At 38.9% G+C, this 22,955-nt stretch overlaps 1 protein-coding gene across 1 annotated transcript in view; it reads right to left on the bottom strand.

Annotated features, from left to right (window-relative positions):
- The window catches only part of UBAP2 (ubiquitin associated protein 2), a 113,600-nt gene that overhangs the window by 70,021 nt on the left and 20,624 nt on the right, over positions 1 to 22,955 (bottom strand). The window contains exons 2-3 of the mRNA XM_057724148.1: positions 18,091 to 18,421; positions 9,904 to 10,034 (exon numbers count right to left, since the gene is read on the bottom strand). Of these exons, the coding sequence (XP_057580131.1) occupies positions 9,904 to 9,993 (90 nt within the window). The 5' untranslated portion in view covers positions 9,994 to 10,034; positions 18,091 to 18,421. The remainder of the gene's footprint in view (positions 1 to 9,903; positions 10,035 to 18,090; positions 18,422 to 22,955) is intronic.

The following is a 22,955-nucleotide window of genomic DNA, read 5'->3' as shown; positions in this document are numbered from 1 at the left end:
AATAAATAAATAAACAAACATTTAAAAAAAACAAAAAGGATAATTGGAAATAACTGAAACCCTTCAAATATTTAAATTTATAGTTTCATAGTATTTTCAATACTAATTATTCACACTTGGAGGATGATAGGTAACCAAGTAATTATTTTAAAAATTTATAAATGTACTCTTCAAATGCGCAATGGTCATGAAAAACAAGGAAAGACTGAAAAACTGTTGCAGATCAGAAGAGACTAAGGAGGGCTTCCTAGGTGGCGCAGTGGTTGAGAATCTGTCTGCCAATGCAGGGGACACGAGTTCGAGCCCTGCTCCAGGAAGATCCCACATGCCGCAGAGCAACTAAGCCCGTGCGCCACAACTATTGAGCCTGTGCTTTAGAGCCTGTGAGCCACAACTACTGAGCCCATGTGCTGCAACTACTGAAGCCCACACGCCTAGAGCCCGTGCTCCACAAGAGAAGCCACGGCAATGAGGAGCCCTCACACCACAATGAAGAGTAGCCCCCACTCACTGCAACTAAAAAGAAAGCCCACGCACAGCAAAAAAAAAAAAAAAAAAAGACCCAACAAAGCCAATAAAATCAATTAATTAATTAAAAAAAAAAAAAAGAAGAAGAGACTAAGGAGACATGACAATAAACTGGACTGGAACCTGGAACAGAAAAGAGACCTTAGTGAAAAAACTAGAGAAACCCAAATAAAGTCCGTATTTATTTAATAATATCATGCCAATGTTTTTCTCTTACTCTTGACAAATAATTATGTAAGATAGAAGTTAGTAAACTATAGCCTAAGATCTGATTTTGTATGGTGTGCCACCTAAGAAAGGTTTTAACATTTTTAAAATGTTGTAATACAACAAAAAGAAAGAAAGAATATGTAACAGAGATTGTGTGTAGACTGCAGAGCATACAATACTTGCTATCTGACCCTTTTTGGAAAAAGTTTGCCAACACTTCATATAAAATATTAGCATTAAGGGAAGCTGGATAAATGTTGTAGAGACCTCTATATCATTTTCCAACTTTTTTTGCCAATCTTAAAATTATCCCAAAACACTGATTCCAAAACAGATTTTTAAAGGAAATAATAGAAACTACAGTAAAAATAAGTGAAATAAAGAAGGAAAAATCAACAAAACCAAAACTTGGCTTTTGGGAGGGGGTGGGGAGCAGTCAAAATCGACAAACCTTTTAGCTAGAACATCCAAGAAAAGAGAGAAGCCTCAAGTTATTAAAATTAGTAATGAAAAACAGAGAACATCACTACAAACTTCAGAGGAATAAAAAGATTATAAGAAAATAACCATAAACAAGTGTATGCCGTCAAGCTGGATAACCTAGACAAAAATCAACAATTTTGTCTAAAAAGGCAAATTCCTAAAAAGAGACACAAGCTACTGAAACTCACTCAAGAAAAACTGAAAATCTGTAACAAGTGATTGAATCAGTCATCAAAGAAGTTCCCAGGCCCAGATGGCTTCACTGGTAAATTCTACCAAACAATGAAAGAACATCAACCACCAATTTTTCACAAACTTTTCCAAAAAATAGAGAAGGGAACACTTCCTAACTCATTCTATGAGGCCAGTATTACCCTGATATCAAAAGCAAAGACATCACAAGAAAAGACAACTAGGGAAAAATATCCCCCCACAAAATCCTAGCAAACCCTAGCATGCCAACAACATACAAAAACGAATATATACCATGACCAAGTTAATTTTATCCCAAGAATGCAAGGTTGTTTAACATCTTAATGTAATACACCATATTAACAGAATAACAGACAAAACCCACATGATTATTTCAGTAGACCCAGAAAAAGAATCTGTTTATCCTAAAAGGGTATTCGATCTTACCAAACAAAAACCCCAACATTAGAAATACAAGGGAACTTCCTCAACCTAAGAGACTCAACTTAACCTACAACTTAACATTCTACTTAATGGCAAAAGACAATTGAAAAATTTCCTCCTAAGATCAAGAACAAAATAAGGATGTCTGTTTCAGCCATCTGTACTGAAAGGTCTAATCAAAGCAATTAGGTAAAGTCCTTAGGCAATTAAACAAGGAAAGTAAAATATATGCATGAACTAAATTCTTATGGCTTTAAATATTAGTGTATGCACACACTCTCTCTCTTTCTCTCACACACACATACACACACACAGCCAGGAAAATGCCCAAACTTGAGAAAAACATATTAAAAGTATTATACAGGACAGGGCCAACAGCAATTTGGTAAATAACTATCATGAAACAATCCATGAAGCACTATCTTTCTATAAGGTCAAAAAGTTCTTATTATAAAACTTATTAAATCATAAAGTAGAGCTTCTGTTTTATTTCTAGAAAGATCTTAAAGGCAGTAATCCAGTTCAACTCCATACTGTGCCCCTAAGTAATTCACTCGTGTTTTACGCTGGGTGCTACTGGCACAGGCCTCCTAACTACCAAAGGTGTGTAGTATCCAGTGTATCAATCATGCTGCCTACCAACTAGGGAAGAAGCTATTTGAACAGTCTAAAAACACAGTCATGAGAGTCTAGGCTAGCAGGGCCACAAGAAGGAAGTGATGTAAAAGGGCATGTTTTGGGCTTCCTAGGTGGCGCAGGGGTTGAGAATCCACCTGCCATTGCAGGGGACACAGGTTCGAGCCCTGCTCCAGGAAGATCCCACATGCTGCAGAGCAACTAAGCCCGTGCGCCACAACCATTGAGCCTGTGTTTAGAGCCCATGAGCCACAACTATTGAGCCCCCATGCCACAACTACTGAAGCCCTTGCACTCTAGGGCCAGAGGGCCCAACTACTGAGCCCACATGCTGCAACTACCGAAGCCTACGCGCCTAGAGCCCATGCTTCATGCTCTGCAACAAGAGAAGCCACCGCACTGAGAAGCCCGTGCACCACAGCAAACAGTAGCCCCTGCTTGCCACAACTAGAGAAAGCCTATGCTCAGCAGTGACGACCCAACGCAACCAAAAATCAATCAATCAAGAAATACATTTTTTAAAAAGTCAGGTCCATTTAAAACACACACACACATAAAATAAATGTGGGGGAAAAATCCAAGAAAGGGAACTGCACACCAATTGTAGAAACTCAATCACTCACTGTATGATGTTTATTAGCAGAATGTGCCTGGTTCAAGACATTTCACAGAAACGTGGCATACAGAAATTTCACAGAGTATAAGATACACCAAAGCCAGGGACTGTGGCAGTAATATTGTCCTGAAAAGCGATTCTGGATCAATTAAAAGTAATATGGCAGGGGACTTCCCAGGTGGCGCAGTGGTTAAGAATCAGCCTGCCAACGCAGGGGACATGGGTTCGATCCCTGTTCCAGGAAGATCCCACATGCCGAGGAGCAACTAAACCCATACGCCACAACTATTGAGCCTATGCTCTAGAGCCCGCAAGCCACAACTATTGAGCCCATGTGCCATAACTACTGAAGCCCACGAGCCTAGAGCCTGTGCTCTGCAACAACAGAAGTCACCGCGATGAGGAGCCCAAGCACCACAATGAAGAGTAGCCCCTGCTCGCCGCACCTAGAAAAAGCCCGTGTGCAGCAACAAAGATCCAATGCAGCCAATAAATAAATAAATAAATAAATTTAAATATTTAAAAAAAAGTAATAGGGCAGGGGGAAAGATAGGTACCATAACAGCTCTAAAGGCAACAACATTTAAATTTAAAAACTGCCGGAGAATTGCCTGTGCTTCCTAAAGGTACAAAAGTAACAAATATAAAGCTCTCCTGACTCTATTAAAATATTTTATAAAATAGTAATAAGAAAAACACTCAAGCTGACAGATTTTCACTAAAGATTATAAGCAGAATAGTTATTACCAACAGCATTTTGTTGTAGACAACAGTTTTCTACATATTTCTTTTATTTTCATTTTGCTACTGTTGCACCCACATATTTCTAACTGTGAAATCACTCATTACCATGTATAAGGTAAATACCAATTACTAATTTATTCAGACTTAGCTTTTTCAGCTTAAATACTATGACTCAAATATTCTTCGCATTTCTCTTCAGTGATATCATCTGTTTTATTCCTAAGAGATTACAGACCATCTAGACATAACTTCTGAAAGCACAGCTGACGCACTTAGCAGTTTAACAAGTACAGTGCTGCAATACTAGCATAGCATATTGATGACATATAAAACATTTTAAATCAGAACTTTAAATATTTTTTCCTTTGCTGACTACGCTAGTCAGGAGAAAATTCCTTTAAATATTCGATAACCAAAGCACCAAACAAATTAGAGTATGATAGGAAAGTTGCCAGGCTAAGTTCTAGAATGTGTCAAGAGATCTGTACAGCGTGTGAAATCAGGGAAAAAAGCAGAATCAAGGGGTAAGTTACCAAGGTTATACACCCTCCCCTGCAACAAACATTAGTGACATCCACCATACAACTGCCAAGTGGAAAAAAGTCTTGCCAAGAAAAACAGCATTACTAACTCTCTTCCTCTGGATCTATCTTCCATTCACTTGGCTCATAATAAACTAAAACTACTTTCACAATGAAGAACGTGTTCAAAGCTTTTCTAGTGGAGCCAAATGTTTTGTGCTGGATCTGTCCAGTAAATTTGGAAAATATAATGAAGTAGGATTTTTTTTTAAATAATCCTTATGCCCACCATCCAAAGATAAGCATTATCAATATAACCTACTAGTCTTTTTTCTTAAATGTTTTAACAGTTGTGCTATAAGTATAATATTGGGTCCTCCAGAGTCTGTCATACAGAGCGAAGTAAGCCAGAAAGAGAAAAACAAATACCATATGCTAATTCATATATATGGAATCTAAAAAAAAATGGTACTGATGAACCCAGTGACAGGGCAAGAGTAAAGATGCAGATGTAAAGAACGGACTTGAGGACACAAGGTGGGGGGGTGAAGGGGAAGCTGGGACAAAGAGAGAGAGTAGCACTGACATATATACACTACCAAGTGTAAAAGAGATAGCTAGTAGGAAGCTGCTGCATAAAACAGGGAGATCAACGTGATGATGGGTGATGACTTAGAGGGGTGGGATAAGGAGGGTGGGAGAGAGTCAAGGGAGAGAGGGGATATGGGGATATATGTATAAATACAGATGATCCACTTTGTTGTACAGCAAAAACTGGCACAACAGTGTAAAGAAATTATGTTCCAATAAAGAGCTTTAAAAAAAAAAAATTGGGTCCTTTCAGTAACCGGGCCTTTTCCATTAAAATTTCAAATATTATTATAATCACTTCATAACTTATGTGGAATATACAATAAGAATAAAAGCTATCACTTCCTGAATACAACTTATACAATTTCTAATTCCTTCCAACCATCCTGCAAAGTAAATATCATGAAATTAATAAAGGGAAACCTCACTAAAATAGAATCAGGAGGCCAGAAGGGGAAACTCTCATGCAGTACCACTAGAGGTCAATTACAGGAAACACTATCATTGCAGGCCCCAACAGGAAGAGAGGCACATTGCATCCTTACAAAAAATTAACTACTCCAGCAACTCAGCTAATGAGAAACCCTTATTACCCTGGACTTCACTTCTCTCTAATGGACTTTTGTTCAAAAGAACCCCTCCCAACTTCCTCCTTTTTCTCTATACAATAAGGTTCCTCTGTTTCTGGGACTTGCCTATGGTTTTTGCCATGGCTTGCTTGTTCTGAACTGCAATTCTCTGCTATTCTCAAATAAGCCCATTTTTGTTCATAAAATAACTTTTATTTTTAAGTTCAACATCACCATACTCTATTTTACATTTTTAAAAACTGGAGTCTTTTATCTCCCCACACGATACTAGATAATCAAGTGACAAAACTGATTACAGTTTATAAGACAAACGTATGTTCTACACATCCTAATATAATGCATTAAGAACAGATTTTCATCAGTGGTCCAGTGGTTAAGAATTCGCCTTCCAATGTAGGGGATGCGGGTTCAAATCCTGGTTGGAGAACTAAGATCCCACGTGTGGCGGGGCAACTAACCCAGCATGCCACAACTACTGAGCCCACACGCCACAACTAGAGAGAAGTCTGTGTGCCACAATGAAGAGCCCACACGCTACAACAAAAGATCCCACATGCTGCAACTAGACCCATCACAGCCAAATAAATAACAAATTAATAAATATTTTTTAAAAAAGAACAGATCATCATTTCTGTGGTATTTCTACCAAAAACGCACAACTCCCCTCTAATTATAAGGAAATATCAGACAAGCTGAAATTGGGAGACATTCTACAAAATAAATGGCCTACATTCTTCAAATACATCAATGTCATGAAACAAAGGAAGTTCCATATTAAAAGAGACTAAAGAGAATTGATACCTGAATACAATGTATGATCAAGGACTTAATTAGCTAAAAAGGACATTATTGGGACAATCGGGAAAATATGAATACAATGTACAGGTTACATTAGATGAGTTGATTTCCTGATTTTTGATAACTGTATTGTGATTAAATAAAATAAGATCCTTGTTTCTTAAAAAGTACATAGTATTTAGGGGTAAAGATACACCATATCTGCAACTTATTCTCAAAAGGTTTAGAGGAAAAGCTGTGTGTAGTTTCTCCTTCGTATAAGGAGAGAGAAAAGGATAAATTAGTAAACATGGCAAAAACGTTAAAATCTGGGGGGATATGGAAGAAGGATATTCAGGAATTATGTATCACTGCTCTTGAAACATTTCTCTAACTCTCCAAGCATTAAAAAAAAAAATGAGGTTCAAAGAGACTTAAGTAATACATCTAATTGGTAAAGTGGCAAACGTAGGTCCCAAACCCAGGCTTATTCAGATTCAAAAGAGCTCATCGGCTTCTCTCTTACATCCTGCTACCTCAACAGGGTATCTCAGTACACCTCTACCATTAGACATTTAGAACTGGGCAATAAGCATCTTGTAGAATGAGGCACACACACACCCCACCACCAATTTCAGGTTGCTTCCTTAGGAAATACTTCCTGGAATGGGGTTAATGGATAAATGAACACGAGCAATTTTACTAATACCGTTATGAGAAATTCTCACAAAACTTTTTTTTTTTACAAGGAAAATCAGAAAGGGTCTAGGAATCCTTCTCAAAGCTCAGTGGGCAGCTTTTTTCTTCTAATTATATAAAATGAGCCATCCCCAAATAGCCAATGGAAAAACTACTAGGGATAACACTTGGCAGGAAGGGAGCCCTCCTTCCTCCATTCTGGAGACTTTGATTCTCTGGAAATCATTCCAAGGATTTTACTTGGGTGGGACCCACTAAAGTGAGGGTTCTGAGCCCCACATCAGGCTTCCTAACCTGGGGGTTCAGCAACAGGAGGAGGAATCTCCAGAGAATAAGACTTTGAAAGCCAGCGGGATTTGATTGCAGGTCCTCCACAGGACTGGGGGAAAATGGAGACTCCACTCTTGGAGGGCACACAAAAAAGTGTGCGCACCAGGACCCAGGGGGAAGGAGTAGTGAGCCCATAGAAGACTGAACCAGACCTACCTGCTGGTGTTGGAGGGTTGCCTGCAGAGGTGGGGGCAGCTGTGGCTCACGGAGGCGACAGCAGCACTGGCGGCAGGGGTTCTGGGCAGTGCTCATTGCTGTGAGCCCTCCCAGAGCCTGACAAGAGCCCCACCAAAGAGCCTGTAAGCTCCAGTGCTGGGTAGCCTCAGGCCAAACAACCGCCAGGGTGGAAACACAGCCCCATCCATTGGCAGACAAGCAGATTAAAGTGTCACTGAACTCCACCCACCAAATCCGATTAGATTAAAGTTTTACTGAGCTCCGCCCACCCAGCCCAACTCACCATCAGTCCCTCCCATCAGGAAGCACCCGCGAGCCTGTTAGATAGCTTCCTCCACAAGAGAGCAAACAGCAGAATCAAGCAGTATCACCAGTATTTCCTCTTGTGGAACTGAAAACCACAGCCACAGAAAGATAGAGAAAATGAAAAGGCAGAAGACTCTGTACCAGATGAAGGGACAAGATAAAACACCAGAAAAACAACTAAATGAAGAGGAGATAGGCACCCTTCCAGAAAAAGAACTCAGAATATTGATGGTAAAGATGATCCAGGACTTTATTTGGGTGGGAGATGGAGACAGTTTACATTCCCAACAATTCACTTTTAATCTTGAATCTATACTAACTTGACAAATAACAAAATGTTTTAATTTATATTTGAGGGCTTCCTAGATGGCACAGTGGTTAAGAATCCACCTGCTAATGCAGGGGACATGGGTTCGAGCCCTGCTCCAGGAAGATCCCACATGCTGAGAAGCAACTAAGCCCGTGCGCCACAACTGTTGAGCCTGCGCTTTAGAGCCCGTGAGCGACAACTATTGAGCCCATGTGCTGCAACTACTGAAGCCCACGCGCCTAGAGCCCGTGCTCCGCAACAAAAGAAGCCACAGCAATGAGGAGCCCACGCAGCACAATGAGGAGTAGCCCCCACTCACCAAAACTAAAGGAAACCCCGCACACAGCAAAAATGACACAGTCAATAAAATAAATAATTAATAAATAAATAAAATTTATATTTGATTGTAACAGGACTGTACCTATGATTACTTATAACTTGTATTTCTTCTCTGATAAGAGGCTATTCTCATGAAACAAACATTTTCTTAAGCATTCATCTACACAGGGAGGGCCTACTACATACAAAAAGTCCAAATTTTTCTCACAATAGCCAGTCTTTCTTGGTCAGTTGTGAATAAATACATATCAGGGTAAATGTACTTTGGAGCAAACACTAAATAGCAGAGATGTATGTCTGTTGATAGCAGCAAAATACAAAGCTAACCCTATACTGGAAGATGTGATGCAACAATTGAGTTGAGTCCACCCTCTGTGTCCCTTAACATCAACAGGGAACTTGTTAAAAAAGTACTTGTAATTAGCTATCAAAGTACAGTCAAACCATCAATCTGAAATTATGACAGATTGCATAAGGTTTATTTACTTCCACACCACCTCTGAAAAAAGGTTTACCAACCTAGTCAACAACATCTATAAAATGCTGAATTTTGTACCAGGTATTGTGGTTAGCTAGCATTTTACTTGGATTATTTCACTTCATTTAAAATAATACCTTTTTTGTATTATTATTTTAAACAAATGGAGGAGAGACTATTTAACATTGAATATTTTATACAAATGGATCTTGTTGATTAAAAGCCATTCTAAGATTAAAGCATTCCTCCCAAGCAACAATGCATGAAAGAAAAGGAAGCTTTTTTTTTTTTTTTTTTTTTTTTTTTGCTGCACCCTGCGGCATGTGGGATCTTAGTTCCCCTGACCAAATATAGAATCCTTGCCCCTGGCAGTAGAAGCAGAGTCTTAACCACTGGACCCCAAGGAAGTCCCAGAAAAGTCAGCTTTCTAAAATCTTATAATTCAGATACTTCTCTATTTCAGAGATTACTTCTCCATATACTTGGGATTTTCACATTACATTCCAGGGACACAGCTAGATTAATAATAAAGAAAAGGAGGAACGTCCTTGGTGGTCCAGTGGTTAAGACTCCATGCTCCCAATGCAGGGGGCCCAGGTTCAACTTCCTGGTCAGGAAGCTAGATCCCACATGCCACAACTAAGAGCCCACATGCCAAATAAATAAATTTTTTAAAATAATAATAATAATAAAGAAAAGGAAATGGCCTAGGTGCTAATAGGAAACAGGAAAAAGTTCAGGATTAAATAGTTAAGGAACAATGTCCCACTTTACTTGAATCAGTTATCTCCTCTTTCCTATTATAAACTACGTACTTGTTAAAAAAAGTTTCAAAATCCTGAGTTTCCTAAAAAAGAAAACATTTAAGCATATGGGCCCCCTTAATTTCTGTAACTTTAAACAAAACAAACAAGAGTTCCACAAAAACTTACCTGTACCGCTTGTTTCTGTAATTGTGTTGCTGAAATCTGTGGTTTTTCCCGAGCACCTCTGGACCGGTCACTGCTCACCGAAGTCATCATATACAGTATATACAAAATAATGTATGCACAAAATAGAAAATCTGCAAGAAAGCAGACACGGTAAGCAAAACTTTCAGCTTATAGAAAACGGCAAGGATAAAATGTGAGATAAAACAAAGATTCTCTAGAATGCAAATTCTCAAGAAACAACATGTTACAATTTTAGATTTTCCTGCTAGTTCTTAAGCCAATTTTACTAAAGCAGTCTGAACACCTATGGTTTATGATTATAGCAATTCTAAACAAAAATATCAAATATCACAAATTTTAACCAGCAATTATTTTTCCACTACATAAATTGGCCCTCTGCATCCACAAAAGCAAAATTTCGAGTTTGCCACACCATGGCAACTATTTACATAGCACTTACAATGTATTAGGTATTGTAAGTAATCTAGAGATGATTTAAAGTATACAGGAGAAAAACAAAACAACAATAACAAAAACAAAGTATACAGGAGAATGCGTATAGTTTATATTCAAAAAATATTATGCTGGGCTCCCCTGGTGGCGCAGTGGTTAAGAATCCACCCGTCAATGCAGGCGACACAGGTTCGAGCCCCAGTCTGGGAAGATCCCACATGCCACAGAGCAACTAATCCCGTGCACCACAACTATTGAACCTGTGTTCTAAAGCCTGAGAGCCACAACTATTGAGCCCATGTGCCACAACTACTGAGGCCCAAGCACCTAGAGCCCATGCTCCACAACAAGAGAAGCCACTGCAATGAGAAGCCCACGCACCACAAGAGTAGCCCCAGTTCATCACAACTAGAGAAAGCCCCCGCACAGCAACAAAGACCCAATGCAGGCAATAAGTAAATTAAAAAAAAAAAAAAAATATATATATATATATATATAGAGAGAGAGAGAGAGAGAGAGAGAGAGAGAGAGAGAGAGAGGGAGGGAGAGAAAATGCCTTTTTTTTTTTTTTTTTGGCCATGCCATGTGGCATGCAGAATCTCCATTTCCCAACTAGGGATCGAACCTGTGTCCCCTGCAATGGAAGCACAGTTTTAACCACTGGACTGCCAGGGAAGTCCCTATTATGCCATTTTTATAAGGGACATGAGCATCCACAAATTTTGGTATCCAAGGGAGGTCCCAGAACCAATCCTGTGCAGATACCAAGGGACAAGTGTATGTAGTTACTACTACATCAGCAGTCCCCAACCTTTTTGGCACCAGGCACCGGTTTTGTGGAAGACAATTGTTCCATATGGTTTTGGGTGGATGATTCAAGTGCATTACATTTATTGTGCACTTTATTTCTATTATTATTACACAGTAATATATAATGAAATAATTATACAATTCACCACACTGCAGAATCAGTGGGAGCCCTGAGCTTGTTTTCACCTGCTACTCACTGATAGGGTTTTGATATAAGTCTGCAAGCAACTGAGTTATTATGGTCTCTGTGCGGTCAAACCTCTCTGCTAATGATATCTGTATTGCAGCCGCTCCCCAGCGCTAGCATCACCCCTCAGCTCCACCTCAGATCGTCAAGTATTAGATTCTCATAAGGAGCACGAAACCTAGATCCCTCGCATGCGCAGTTCACGGTAGGGTTTGTGCTCCTATGAGAATCTGATGCTGCTGCTGATCTGACAGGCGGCCGAGCTCAGGCGGTAATGCAAGCGATGGGGAGTGGCTGTAAATACAGATGAAGCTTCGCTCACTGGCTCACCGCTCACCTCCTGCTGTGAGGCCTGGTTCCTAATAAGCCACTGACCGGTGCTGGTCTGTGGCCCAGGGGTTGGGGATCCCTGTACTACATGTAGTTTTATCTGCCTCTTCCCATTTGCTGTTGGTATTTGAACCCAAAGACGAACATTATGTCCAGCCTATATTTTACTGGCAATAATCTAACTCAAAATGTGATGTCTAGGGGACGTCCCTGGTGGTCCAGTGGTTAAGAATCCGCCTTCCAATGCAGGGACTCAGGTTCGATCCCTGGTGGGGGAACTAAGATCCCACATGCCGCGGGGCAATTAAGCCTTCGCGCCACAACCACTATGCCCGCATGCCACAACTAGAGAGCCCTCATGCTGCAACTAAGACCCGATGCAGCCAAAAATAAATAAATATATTTTTTATATATATGTATTTTTATATATATTTTAATGTGATGTCTAGGACTTCAAATGACACTGAAAAAATATCAAGATGACATCATGACTGCTGACAGCAGGACTATAGAGCAACCAAATCTAATCAGAGCGGGAAAACAGAGGGATACCAAAGATGCCTTCAAGAAAATGTTTTTGACCATCTAAAGAAGTTAATTTGCACATGTGAAAAAGCATAGAGTTTAATCAGTGGTGGGTACCTAGAAACATAAGCAACTGTGAAAAAACACAAAACAATTATTGTTCCCCAAAAAAGACAACATGGCTTAACTGTAATGTTTATATGATTACAGCAACTTTTTACTTAAATTTACTATGTGCTGAGCACCACAGTAAATTATATAAACCAATGGTTTATATAAATTACTCCCTGTAATCCTTAACACTCTATAGAATTTGGCATAATCCCCATTTTAAGAATCAGAAATAAAACTTGAAAAGGTTCTACACAGACCAATGAAATATAATATAGTGAGTCCCAATCGCTTATTTCTTAGGGTACAGAGCCTACAAACCAAATCAGGTACTAAATTACAAAATAGCTGCTGTCTTCATAATCCTAAACTAGCAAAACAGTAGCAAGAGGCCAGGATGGAGGAGACAAAACTCTTAATTATGAGGACAAGCCACACAATACCCAGCTGTAGACACTACAGTCTTCAGAACACAAGACCTATGGCTATAGACACCATAATTTGCAGCCCATCTTTAGCACGCCTTACCATCTCCCTAACTTTTCCTGACAGTCATATACACTCAGAAAAATAGCAATGTTGAACGACATGAACATTTAAAATAACATCAAAGTAAACTCTTTCACATTTTCAAGAATTTTAAATCACTGCTTGAATCGAAGGACCACCGGAACTCTGCAACTAGGAGGTCACTGGTGACACCACTGCCAATATAACTTTGAAACAATGATGCGGAAAAAGCCAAGGTGAGTGAGGGACAGTGACAGTACACTAATGATACTTGCATGAGGTGATAGTTAGAAGGATACCAGGGCATCAAAGTAGAATTTCTTAAGTATGAGGTACAATGAGCAATTCTAATACACTGTAAGCCCCAGGAGGACAGTGATTATATCTGTCCTATCACTCTTGTTCTTCCAGGGCCTGACATGTGCTTAATTAGTTATTATATATATTTACTGAATAAAAAAGGCCTATCTATAAGCTGAAGAGGAGATAACTGGGACGCATTAAATTGAGACAGCAATAAAGGAAAATGATTCACTTGGACAAGAAGAGGGTGCCCTCTCCCCGGGCCAAAAGAATGAAGATAAGGGCAGGTATGGCAGCAGCTATGTTTTTACGAGCTTAGGAGAGAGAGTCAATGGAGTTGGTTGTATTTATCTTTACTTTTTTAGTAAAAGAGACAAAACACCCGCAGAGAATGCATACTAGAGGAGTGGAGAGTGGAGGAGTCTAAGAAAATGGCAAAGGTTTTAACTGCTACTAAGCTGAACATGAGAGGAAGCTAAAAGAAGTATAAAGAATAGAAAAATGATACTGAGGATCCCAACTGAAAGCAGAAATCTTGAATTTCTAGTGGCACTAATCCACGTTACCATGCAATCAACTAGAATGTCAAAAATTCAGGATCACAACTTAAATGAATAATCAAAGTAGAAGTGGGTTAAGATGAATAGATCCTTTGCTGAAACATCCCCCCAAATAAAAACATGTATTTCAAACTAGAAAAAGCCCACTTACTCAAGTCATGGATGATGTCACCAGGTGAAGAGCTACTCATATCTACCTCTAACACTGGGGCCTTTCTCATAAGCTTTAATACACATTTGAAAACATCCCTTTCTAAAGAATGTTCTCTCTCCAGTTTATTACAATCCTGGATGCCAGATTCGCAACCTCACTAAAGGTAAAAATAACACTTTAAAGTAATGTTTGTCATTAAACATGTGTTTCATTCTAATATAATATGGTAACTCAAGCTTTTGGGCTGTTAAGTACTTGGACAATTTGATGAAAATTATGGACCTTCCCCTCAGAAAAAGGCATATCCACAGAAATTTCTGCCTGATATTTCAGAAGGATTACCTCTCATCTCCCCTCCCCCTTCCCCCAAAACCCTTCTATGAACAATCTACTCCACCTTCTCAATGCCCATGGACACCAAGGCTAAAAACCCTGCTCTAAGAATTTAGTAGAGCTCTAAATGTACTTAAAGCTTAAGGGTATCCCTGGTTGAGCAAAATTAAAACTATAACTGCTAATTTGGTCATTAAACAAAATCTTATAATTCACACACTTTTTTAATGGGCTCTATGCTCCCTTAAAAACAAAAGGCACCTGCTTTGTTCCCAAAGGAACAATTACAGGAAAGCTCTGACCCTCAATAAACTTACACTTAGCATTTAATTAACATACTACCTATGTCCTTTCTGCAGAAACTGATTGTTATCAAGATCTGCTGAGATGGTACAAACCCAATCAACTAATTGTAGTGTTAAAATAGTCGGCTATTTTAGGTGAATGTAATTAGCAGAAAAACATATACATCCTCCCCTATGAGCCACACTTAAGAGCATGAATTGGAAATAGACTGACCATCTATGACCTACAAATATCTGCTTGAATCAACTGGCCTAAATGTGGCAACATTAAAAAATTATATACTTCAAAGAAATATTACTCAGCCACAAAAAAGATGAACTAGTGCCATTTGTAGCAATATGGATGGGCCTAGAGATTATCATATTGACTGAAGTAAGCCAGACAAACACATGACATCACTTATATCTAAAACATAATACACGGGGCTTCCTAGGTGGCGCAGTGGTTAAGAATCCACCTGCCAATGCAGGGGACACGGGTTCAAGCCCTGCTCCAGGAAGATCCCACATGCCGCGGAGCAACTAAGCCCGTGCGCCAAGAGAAAAAAAAAAAAAAAAGTCTAAAACATAATACAAGTGAAATTATTTACAAAACAGAAATAGAGGAACTTCCCCAGTGGCCCTGTGGTTAACAACCCACCTGCCAATGCATGGGACAAAGATTTGATCCCTGGTCTGGAAAGATCCCACATGCCAAGGAGCAACTAAGCCCATGCACCACAACTACTGAGCCTGCACTCTAGAGCCTGAGAGCCACAACTACTGAGCCCACATGCTGCAACTACTAAAGCCCGAGTGCCTAGAGCCCGTGCTTCGCAACGAGAGGCCACCACAATGAAAAGCCCATGCACTGCAATGAAGAGGTAGCCCCCCACTTGCCACAACTAGAGAAAGCCCGCGCGTGCAGCAACAAAGATACAATGCAGCCAAACAAAAACAAACAAAGGAAGGAAAAAAACCCACAAAACATAAACACAGGCACAGAAAACAAACTTATGGTTACCAAAGGGAAAGTGAGGGGAAGATATTGGGATAATGAGTTGGCCAAAAACTTAAACTTTTTGGCCAATCCAATAAATAGGAATATGGAATTAAGAGATACACACCACTATACATAAAATAGTTAAGCAATAAAGATTTACTATATAGCACACGGAACTATATTCAATATCTTGTAATAACCTATAATGGAAAATAATCAGGAAAATATATATATGTGTAACTGAATAACTCTGCTGTATACCTGAAACTAACACAACATTTTAAATCAACTACACTTCAATTTAAAAAAAAAAAATACTCCCTGGGTAAATACAAAATAATAATAATACTGTACTTCATACCAAAAAGCTTTTAATGTTGAGATTGAAAATTAAATTTGGGATTTAACACTGTCTGCAACTTAAATGATGATTCAGTGGATAAGATGTCCAATGAAAAGGTATACTACAATGCCCTAATTGATCCAACCTATGCCCTTCAGACTGTATCATATCCAACCACTTAGGGAAGCCTAGAAACTCATTATCAGCCTTCTCAAGGTCCTCTTTTGAAAAAGCCTGACTTCTTGCTCTGCTGCCAAGGCCTAAAATGGGGAAAGCATTATGTATAAAACCAGCACTTTTCAAAGCAGAATTAAAACTACTAAGTTTCCGGCTTGACTCTGCTACTGCTCCAAGAGCTACTACAAGGCATCTTAACTTGCAGGAACCTTGCCTCCTCCAAAAACAGATGCTTCAAAAATAACTACAACAACAACAAAGGGCAGGAGAGGAATTAGAAAACAGCAAAATAAATCCAATTCCAATCACTAAATATAAAATGTTGTATCAAGTTTGGGGACTTCCCTGGTGAATCAGCCTTCCCGGCACAAACAGAGACACAGATGCAGAGAACAAACATATGGACACCAAGTGGGGGAAGGGGGGGAGATGAATTGGGAGACTGGGATTGCCATATATACATTACTAATAAGAAAAAAAATATCAAATTGCAGTTTATTGTATGTCAATTGTATCTCAATAAAAGTTCTCAAAAAAAAAAAAAAGACAGGCTTCCAACGTAGGGGACACGATCCCCAGTTGGGGAACTAAGATCTCACATGCCGTGGGGCAACTAAGCCTGTGCACCACAACTACTGAGCCTGTGTGCCACAACTAGACAGCCTTCATGCTCTGGAGTCCACGCACCACAACAAAGATCCTACGTGTGGCAACTAAGACCCAACACAGCCAAATAAATTTTAAAAAATAAAATATACAAGCAGCTCATGAAGCTTAATACCAAAAAAGCAAATAACCCAATCCACAAATGGGCAGAAGACCTAAATAGACATTTCTCCAAAGAAGACATACAGATGGCCAACAAACACATGAAAAGATGCTCAACATCACTCATCATCAGAGAAATGCAAGTCAAAGCCACAATGAGGTATCACCTCATACCAATCAGAATGGCCATCATCACAAAGTCTGGAAACCACAAATGTTGGAGAGGGTGTGGAGAAAAGGGAACTCTCCTGCACTGTTGGTGGGACTGTAAGTTGGTACAGCCACTATGGAAAACAATCTGGAGGTTCCTTAAAAAACTACAAATACAACTACCATATGATCCAGTCATCCCACTCCTGGGCATATACCCAAAGAAAACCTTAATCCCAAAAGAAATTTGTACCATAATGTTTATTGCAGCACTATTTACAATAGCCAGGACATGGAAGCAACCTAAATGCCCATCAACAAATGAATGGATACAGAAGATGTGGCATATATATACAATGGAATATTACTCAGCTATAAAAAGGGATGAGATGGAGCTATATGTAATGAGGTGGATAGGACTACAATCTGTCATACAGAGTGAAGTAAGTCAGAAAGAGAAGGACAAATATTGTATGCTAACTCACATATACGGAATCTAAAAATGGTACTGATGAACTCAGTGACAAGAACAAGGATGCAGATACAGAGAATGGATTGGAGAACTCGAGGTATGGGAGGGGGCGGGGGGTGAAGGGGAAACTGAGACGAAGCGAGAGAGTAGCACAGACATATATATACTATCAAGTGTAAAATAGTCAGTGGGAAGTTGTTGTATAACAAAGGGAGCCCAACTCGAGGATGGAAGATGCCTTAGAGAATTGGGGCAGGGAGGGTGGGGGGGACTCGAGGGGGGGGAGTCAAGGAAGGGAGGGAATACGGGGATATGTGTATAAAAACAGATGATTGAACCTGGTGTACCCCCAAAAAAATAAAAAAAAAAATAATTCATGAAAGAAGAAAAAAAAAATAAAATAAAATAAAATAAAATAAAATGTTATATCAAGTTAAATAAACAGCTGAAAATGGAGAGTGCCAATATATATGGCAAAATGAAAACTTTAATGTAGAATGGTTATTTCATGCTTAGGGAACGTTAAAAGTTTTAAGAATCCACTTTAGTAACAAATCATTTTTACCAAATAATAGCAGTAAAACAGGAATATCTACTTGGAAACAATTTCCTTAATATTCTTCTGGTCATATTTTTCAAGTAGTCTCCATTGGCCCTTAGAGTGGCCTATTTATTCATTTATTTATTTATAATAATAAGCAAGCAAGCACATACCTCTGTACCTATATGCTCATCTCTACCCAGGCTATAACCATCAGGGCCCCAAATTCTTTCTCTTTTTTTTAACTGGGTTTGTTTCCTTCGTTTGTTTTTTTGTTTGTTTTGGCTACGTCAGGTCTTAGTTGTGGCACTCAGGATCTTCACTGCAGTATGTGGGAACGTTCGTTGTGGTGCGCAGGCTCTTGGCGTTGCAGTGCATGGGCTTCTCTCTAGTTGTGGCAAGCAGGCTCCAGAGCGCGTGGGCTCAGTAGTTGTGGCGTTCAAGCTTAGCTGCCCCATGGCATGTGGCATCTTAGTTCCCCGAACAGGGATCAAACCAAATCTCCTGAATTGGAAGCGGGACTCTTAACCACGGGACCACCAGGAAAGTCTCAGGGCCCCAAATTCTTATCTCCCTCAGCCTTGCACTCCACCACCATCCCCACAGTATCTTTGCATCCACAGCTCCTGACAAAGTTTAAAGGTTCTGGGTCTACACAAGGTACTTGTCAACAAAAAAATACAAAATACAAATGATAACATCCTGGATTGAAACCAGAAATAACGGAGCCACCTATAAGAGGGGAGCGAGACAGTTTTGAAAGGACCCTGCTTTCCACATGTGGAATTCAGAGGAAGGAGGAACATTAGTTAAAAAATAAAAGGCCAAAAAATAAATAAGTAAACAAAAGGCAATGTTACCACACTGCCACTCACCACTCTGAGCAGAATGATAGGTAAAAGGGGCTGAGTCAGCTGCAGAAAAATGACAAAATATCTACCCCCCGCATGGGGAATAACCTCCTTGGCAGGTGATGGGCTATCAGAAAGGCTTAGCTGGGGAATTCCCTGGCCGTCCACTGGGTAGGACTCGGTGCTTTCACTACCGTGAGCCCAGGTTCAATCCCTGTTCAGGGAACTAAGAACCCACAAGCCGCACAGAAAGGCCAGGAAAAAAAACAAAAGAAAGGCTTGACCGGAACTTTGTAGATAATAGGGGGAAAGCCTCTTAAGAAAGAGATTAAGTTCCATGCAAACTCAATTCTACACTATAATGTTAAGGAAAGCAAAAAAGACCGTAAATGTAAGGTAAATCCACACATCAAAGAAGTAAGGCACAAATTGTGAATGAAGAGACTAGAGTACCACAATCCTGGAAATCAACAAGATTTCTGCTATAAAGAACATGTACTAATCACACCTTTATTAAAAAGTGGCTCCTGAAATCAATCCTGCATAAACCTGAGAAACTGAGGAGAAAAAGACAAGAAACGTAAGTTTGAAGCTTGTACTGGACTAAAGCTGTGGTCAAGAAATATTTATGAGGTTGGGATTGCCATATATACATTACTAATAAGAAAAAAAATACCAAATTGTACACTCTAAATATATGCAATTTGTCTGTTAAAAAAAAAAAAAAGAAATATTTATGAGGAATTCCCTGGCAGTCCAGTGGTTAGGACTCCGAGATTCCACTACTGGGGGCCTGGGTTCAATCCCTGTTCAGGGACTAAGAACCCTCAAGTCACACAGTGCGGCCAAAATAAATAAATAAAGAATTATGAAAAGAACTAAGGTCAAGCAGCATTACAAACATCCTAATTTGTAGAAAAGATGCATCCCAAGCAAAGTTAAATACATTTTTAATATTGAGAACTGCATATTTATTATAATAGTAGCAACTGCCATCCTATTATCAGACAGTATAGGAACCATTTTAACTCCAAATTATTACATTATCTGTGCAAGGTGGGTATTATGATATCTGTTTTATAGGTGAATATATAACCTATCACACAGACCCAGGCCAAGTAATAACCCAGCCGTGATGTACAGGTCTGTCTTGATTCCAAAGTTTGGACTCTGCACTGTTTCACACATTCTAGCTCCTTAATTAGTTCTATTCAGAAAACTGTGGATCCAAGGCATTCAAAAATTCATGCACCCTATGGCTGTAAAACAATATGAATATACTTAATGTCACTGAACTGTATATCTTAAAATGGTTAAAAGGGTAAATTTTATGTTACACATAGTTTATCAACAATCTAAAAAATCAATTCACCCAACAATTTTGCCCACAATTACTATCAAATAATTAAAGAACAAGTCATTCTTGGGCTTCCCTGATGGCACAGTTGTTAAGAATCTGCCTGCAATGCAGGGGACACAGGTTTGATCCCTGGGCCGGGAAGATTCCACATGCTTCAGAACAACTAAGCCTGTGCACCACAACTACTGAGCATGCACTCTGGAGCCCGTGAGCCAAAACTACTGAAGCCTGTGCTCCACAAGAGAGGCCACCATAAGTTTGCACAGCAATGAAGAGTAGCCTAGCCCCTGCTCGCCACAGAGAAAGCCCGCACACAGCAATGAAGACCCAATGCAGCCAATAAAGAAAAACAAAGAACTGTATACCATAAAAAAAAGTCATTCTAATTATTCAGAAACTATTTCAGAATACTAAAGAGGCAAGACATGAAAATGAAAATATGAGGATGCAATTAGCCTTGATACTAGAACCTGATAAGGACAGTAGGAGAAACAATAATTATAAGCCAATCTCACTGACAGACATAGCTGTAAAAATTCTGAATTGAATCCAGCATTGTACAAAAAAGAAAATACACCATAACCATGTCCAGGATGTCCCAGGAATAAGGTTGGTTTAAGAAACGAAAAATCCTCACAGACTTAGAAAACAAATTTATGGTTACCAAAGGGGAAAGATAGGGGGATAGATAAATTGGGAGTTTGGAACTGACGTATACACACTACTATATTTAAAATAGATAACCAACAAGGATCTACTGTAGAGCACAGGGAACTCTGCTCAATGTTCCGCAACAATCTAAATGGGAAAAGAATTTGAAAAAGAATAGATGCATGTGTATGTATAACTGAATCACTCCTGCTGTACACCTGAAACTGACACACTGTTAACCAACTATGTGCCAATATAAAATTTTAAACTGTTTTAAATAAATAAAAACAATTCTGAAAAAAAAGAAATGAAAAATCATTTAATAAAATCACCAACTTCACAGAATATAATTTAAAAATCTGTGATCAAACAAGCATTTCAACAGAGAAAAGACATTAATAAAATTCATCATTCACTCAAAATAAAAATTTTTGGAAAAAAATTTTTTTGGAAAATAAGAACACTTCTTTGACTTGATAAAAGGTTATCTGTATAAACCTGCAGCAAAAACCACACTGAATTAAAAGCTGTAAGATAACAAAAATAAACAACAAAATACAGGAGTTGCTGCCATGATCACTTCTTTTTAAACAATGATTTGGATGTCCTAGCCAGCACACTGTGGCAAGTAAAAGGCACCCTTCACAAAGATTAGAAAATATTTTAAAAAATGATCACACTTCCCTAGTAACTGTACCAAGAAAAGATTAAACACCTGAAACTAACACAACATTGTAAATCAACTATACTTCAATTTAAAAAGCATAAAGAATCTTCAGATATAATTAGTAAATTTAGCAAAACTTCTAGATACAAAATGAAAATAAATGTACAAAAATTTATTACACCTGTATACCAGCTAACAAAAAAATTTTTCTAAAAAAATTGTCTAGGGACTTCCTTGGTGGCACAGTGGCTAAGAATCTGCCTGCCAATGCAGGGAACATGGGTTCGAATCCTGCTCCAAGAAGATTCCACATGCCAAGGAGCAACTAAGCCCATGCACCACAACTACTAAGCCTGAGCTCTAGAGCCCGTGTGCCGCAACTACTGAAGCCCCAGTGACTAGAGCCTGTGCTACCCAACAAGAGAAGCCACCACAACGAGCAGCCTGTGCACCACAATGAAGAGTAGCCCCCGCTCGTCGCAACTAGAGAAAGCCCATGCGCAGCAACAAAGACCCAATGCAGCCAATCAATCAATCAATCAATAAAATTTTAAAAAAAATTGTCTATGGCTGCTTTTGCACTACAATGGCAGTACTGAATAGTTATAACACAGGCAAAGCAGAAAATATTTACTATCTGTCCCTTGAAAAAAGTGCTCCAACTCCTGTTCACTCAATAAAAGTGATAATTTCTTCCTCAACTAGATTCAATTCAATTCCCAACAAAAGTCTAACAAGGGTTTGTCTCAATCCTGACAAGGTGATTCTAAAATTACACAGGGTAGGGAGGGTGGGAGGGAGCTGTGGGAGGGAGGGGCTATAAGGATATACGTATAAATACAGCTGATTCACTTTCTTGTACAGCAAAAACTGGCACAACAGGGTAAAGCAATTATATTCCAACTAAGAGCTTAAAAAAATAAAATAATAAAATAAAATAAAATAAAATAAATAAAATAAAATAAAATAAAATAAAATAAAATAAAATAAAATAAAATAACACAGGGGAGCAAATACTCAACAGCTAAGCCGCTCCTTAAAACAACAACAAGGCACAAGACTGACCATCCACGTATCAAGGATTATAATGCTACAGTAATTAAAACAGTACAAGACTGGCACAGGGACAGACAACCCATGCAGTGGATCAGAAGAGAAAGCCAGAAATATGATTTCCAACAAGATGGCAACGTGGTCAGGAAAGATCAACTTTCAAAGAGGCTGAAAGAACTCGTTGACTATACTTTAAAAAATGTTTTTTTCCTAGACCATACATAAAATTTTTCAGGTATTTTAAGGATATACAAAAAACAAAAAATTATTGATTGCAGAAGAAAATAAGGCTAATTTTTTCACCCTGTATGAAGTGATTTTTACCTCATGATAGTAATTATTTTCTTAAAAAGATCAAAAGTTGCTAAAATTGCAAAAATTAGTAACTTTTTTTTTTTTGGCCACACCTCTCAGCTTGTGGGATCTTAGTGCACCAACCAGGATAGAACCCATGCC

Source organism: Hippopotamus amphibius, chromosome 2 (assembly GCF_030028045.1).
Source record: "Hippopotamus amphibius kiboko isolate mHipAmp2 chromosome 2, mHipAmp2.hap2, whole genome shotgun sequence".
NCBI classification, from domain to species: domain Eukaryota; kingdom Metazoa; phylum Chordata; class Mammalia; order Artiodactyla; family Hippopotamidae; genus Hippopotamus; species Hippopotamus amphibius.
Note: the sequence above shows the minus strand (reverse complement) of the source record. Positions and strands in the feature narration are given on the sequence as shown.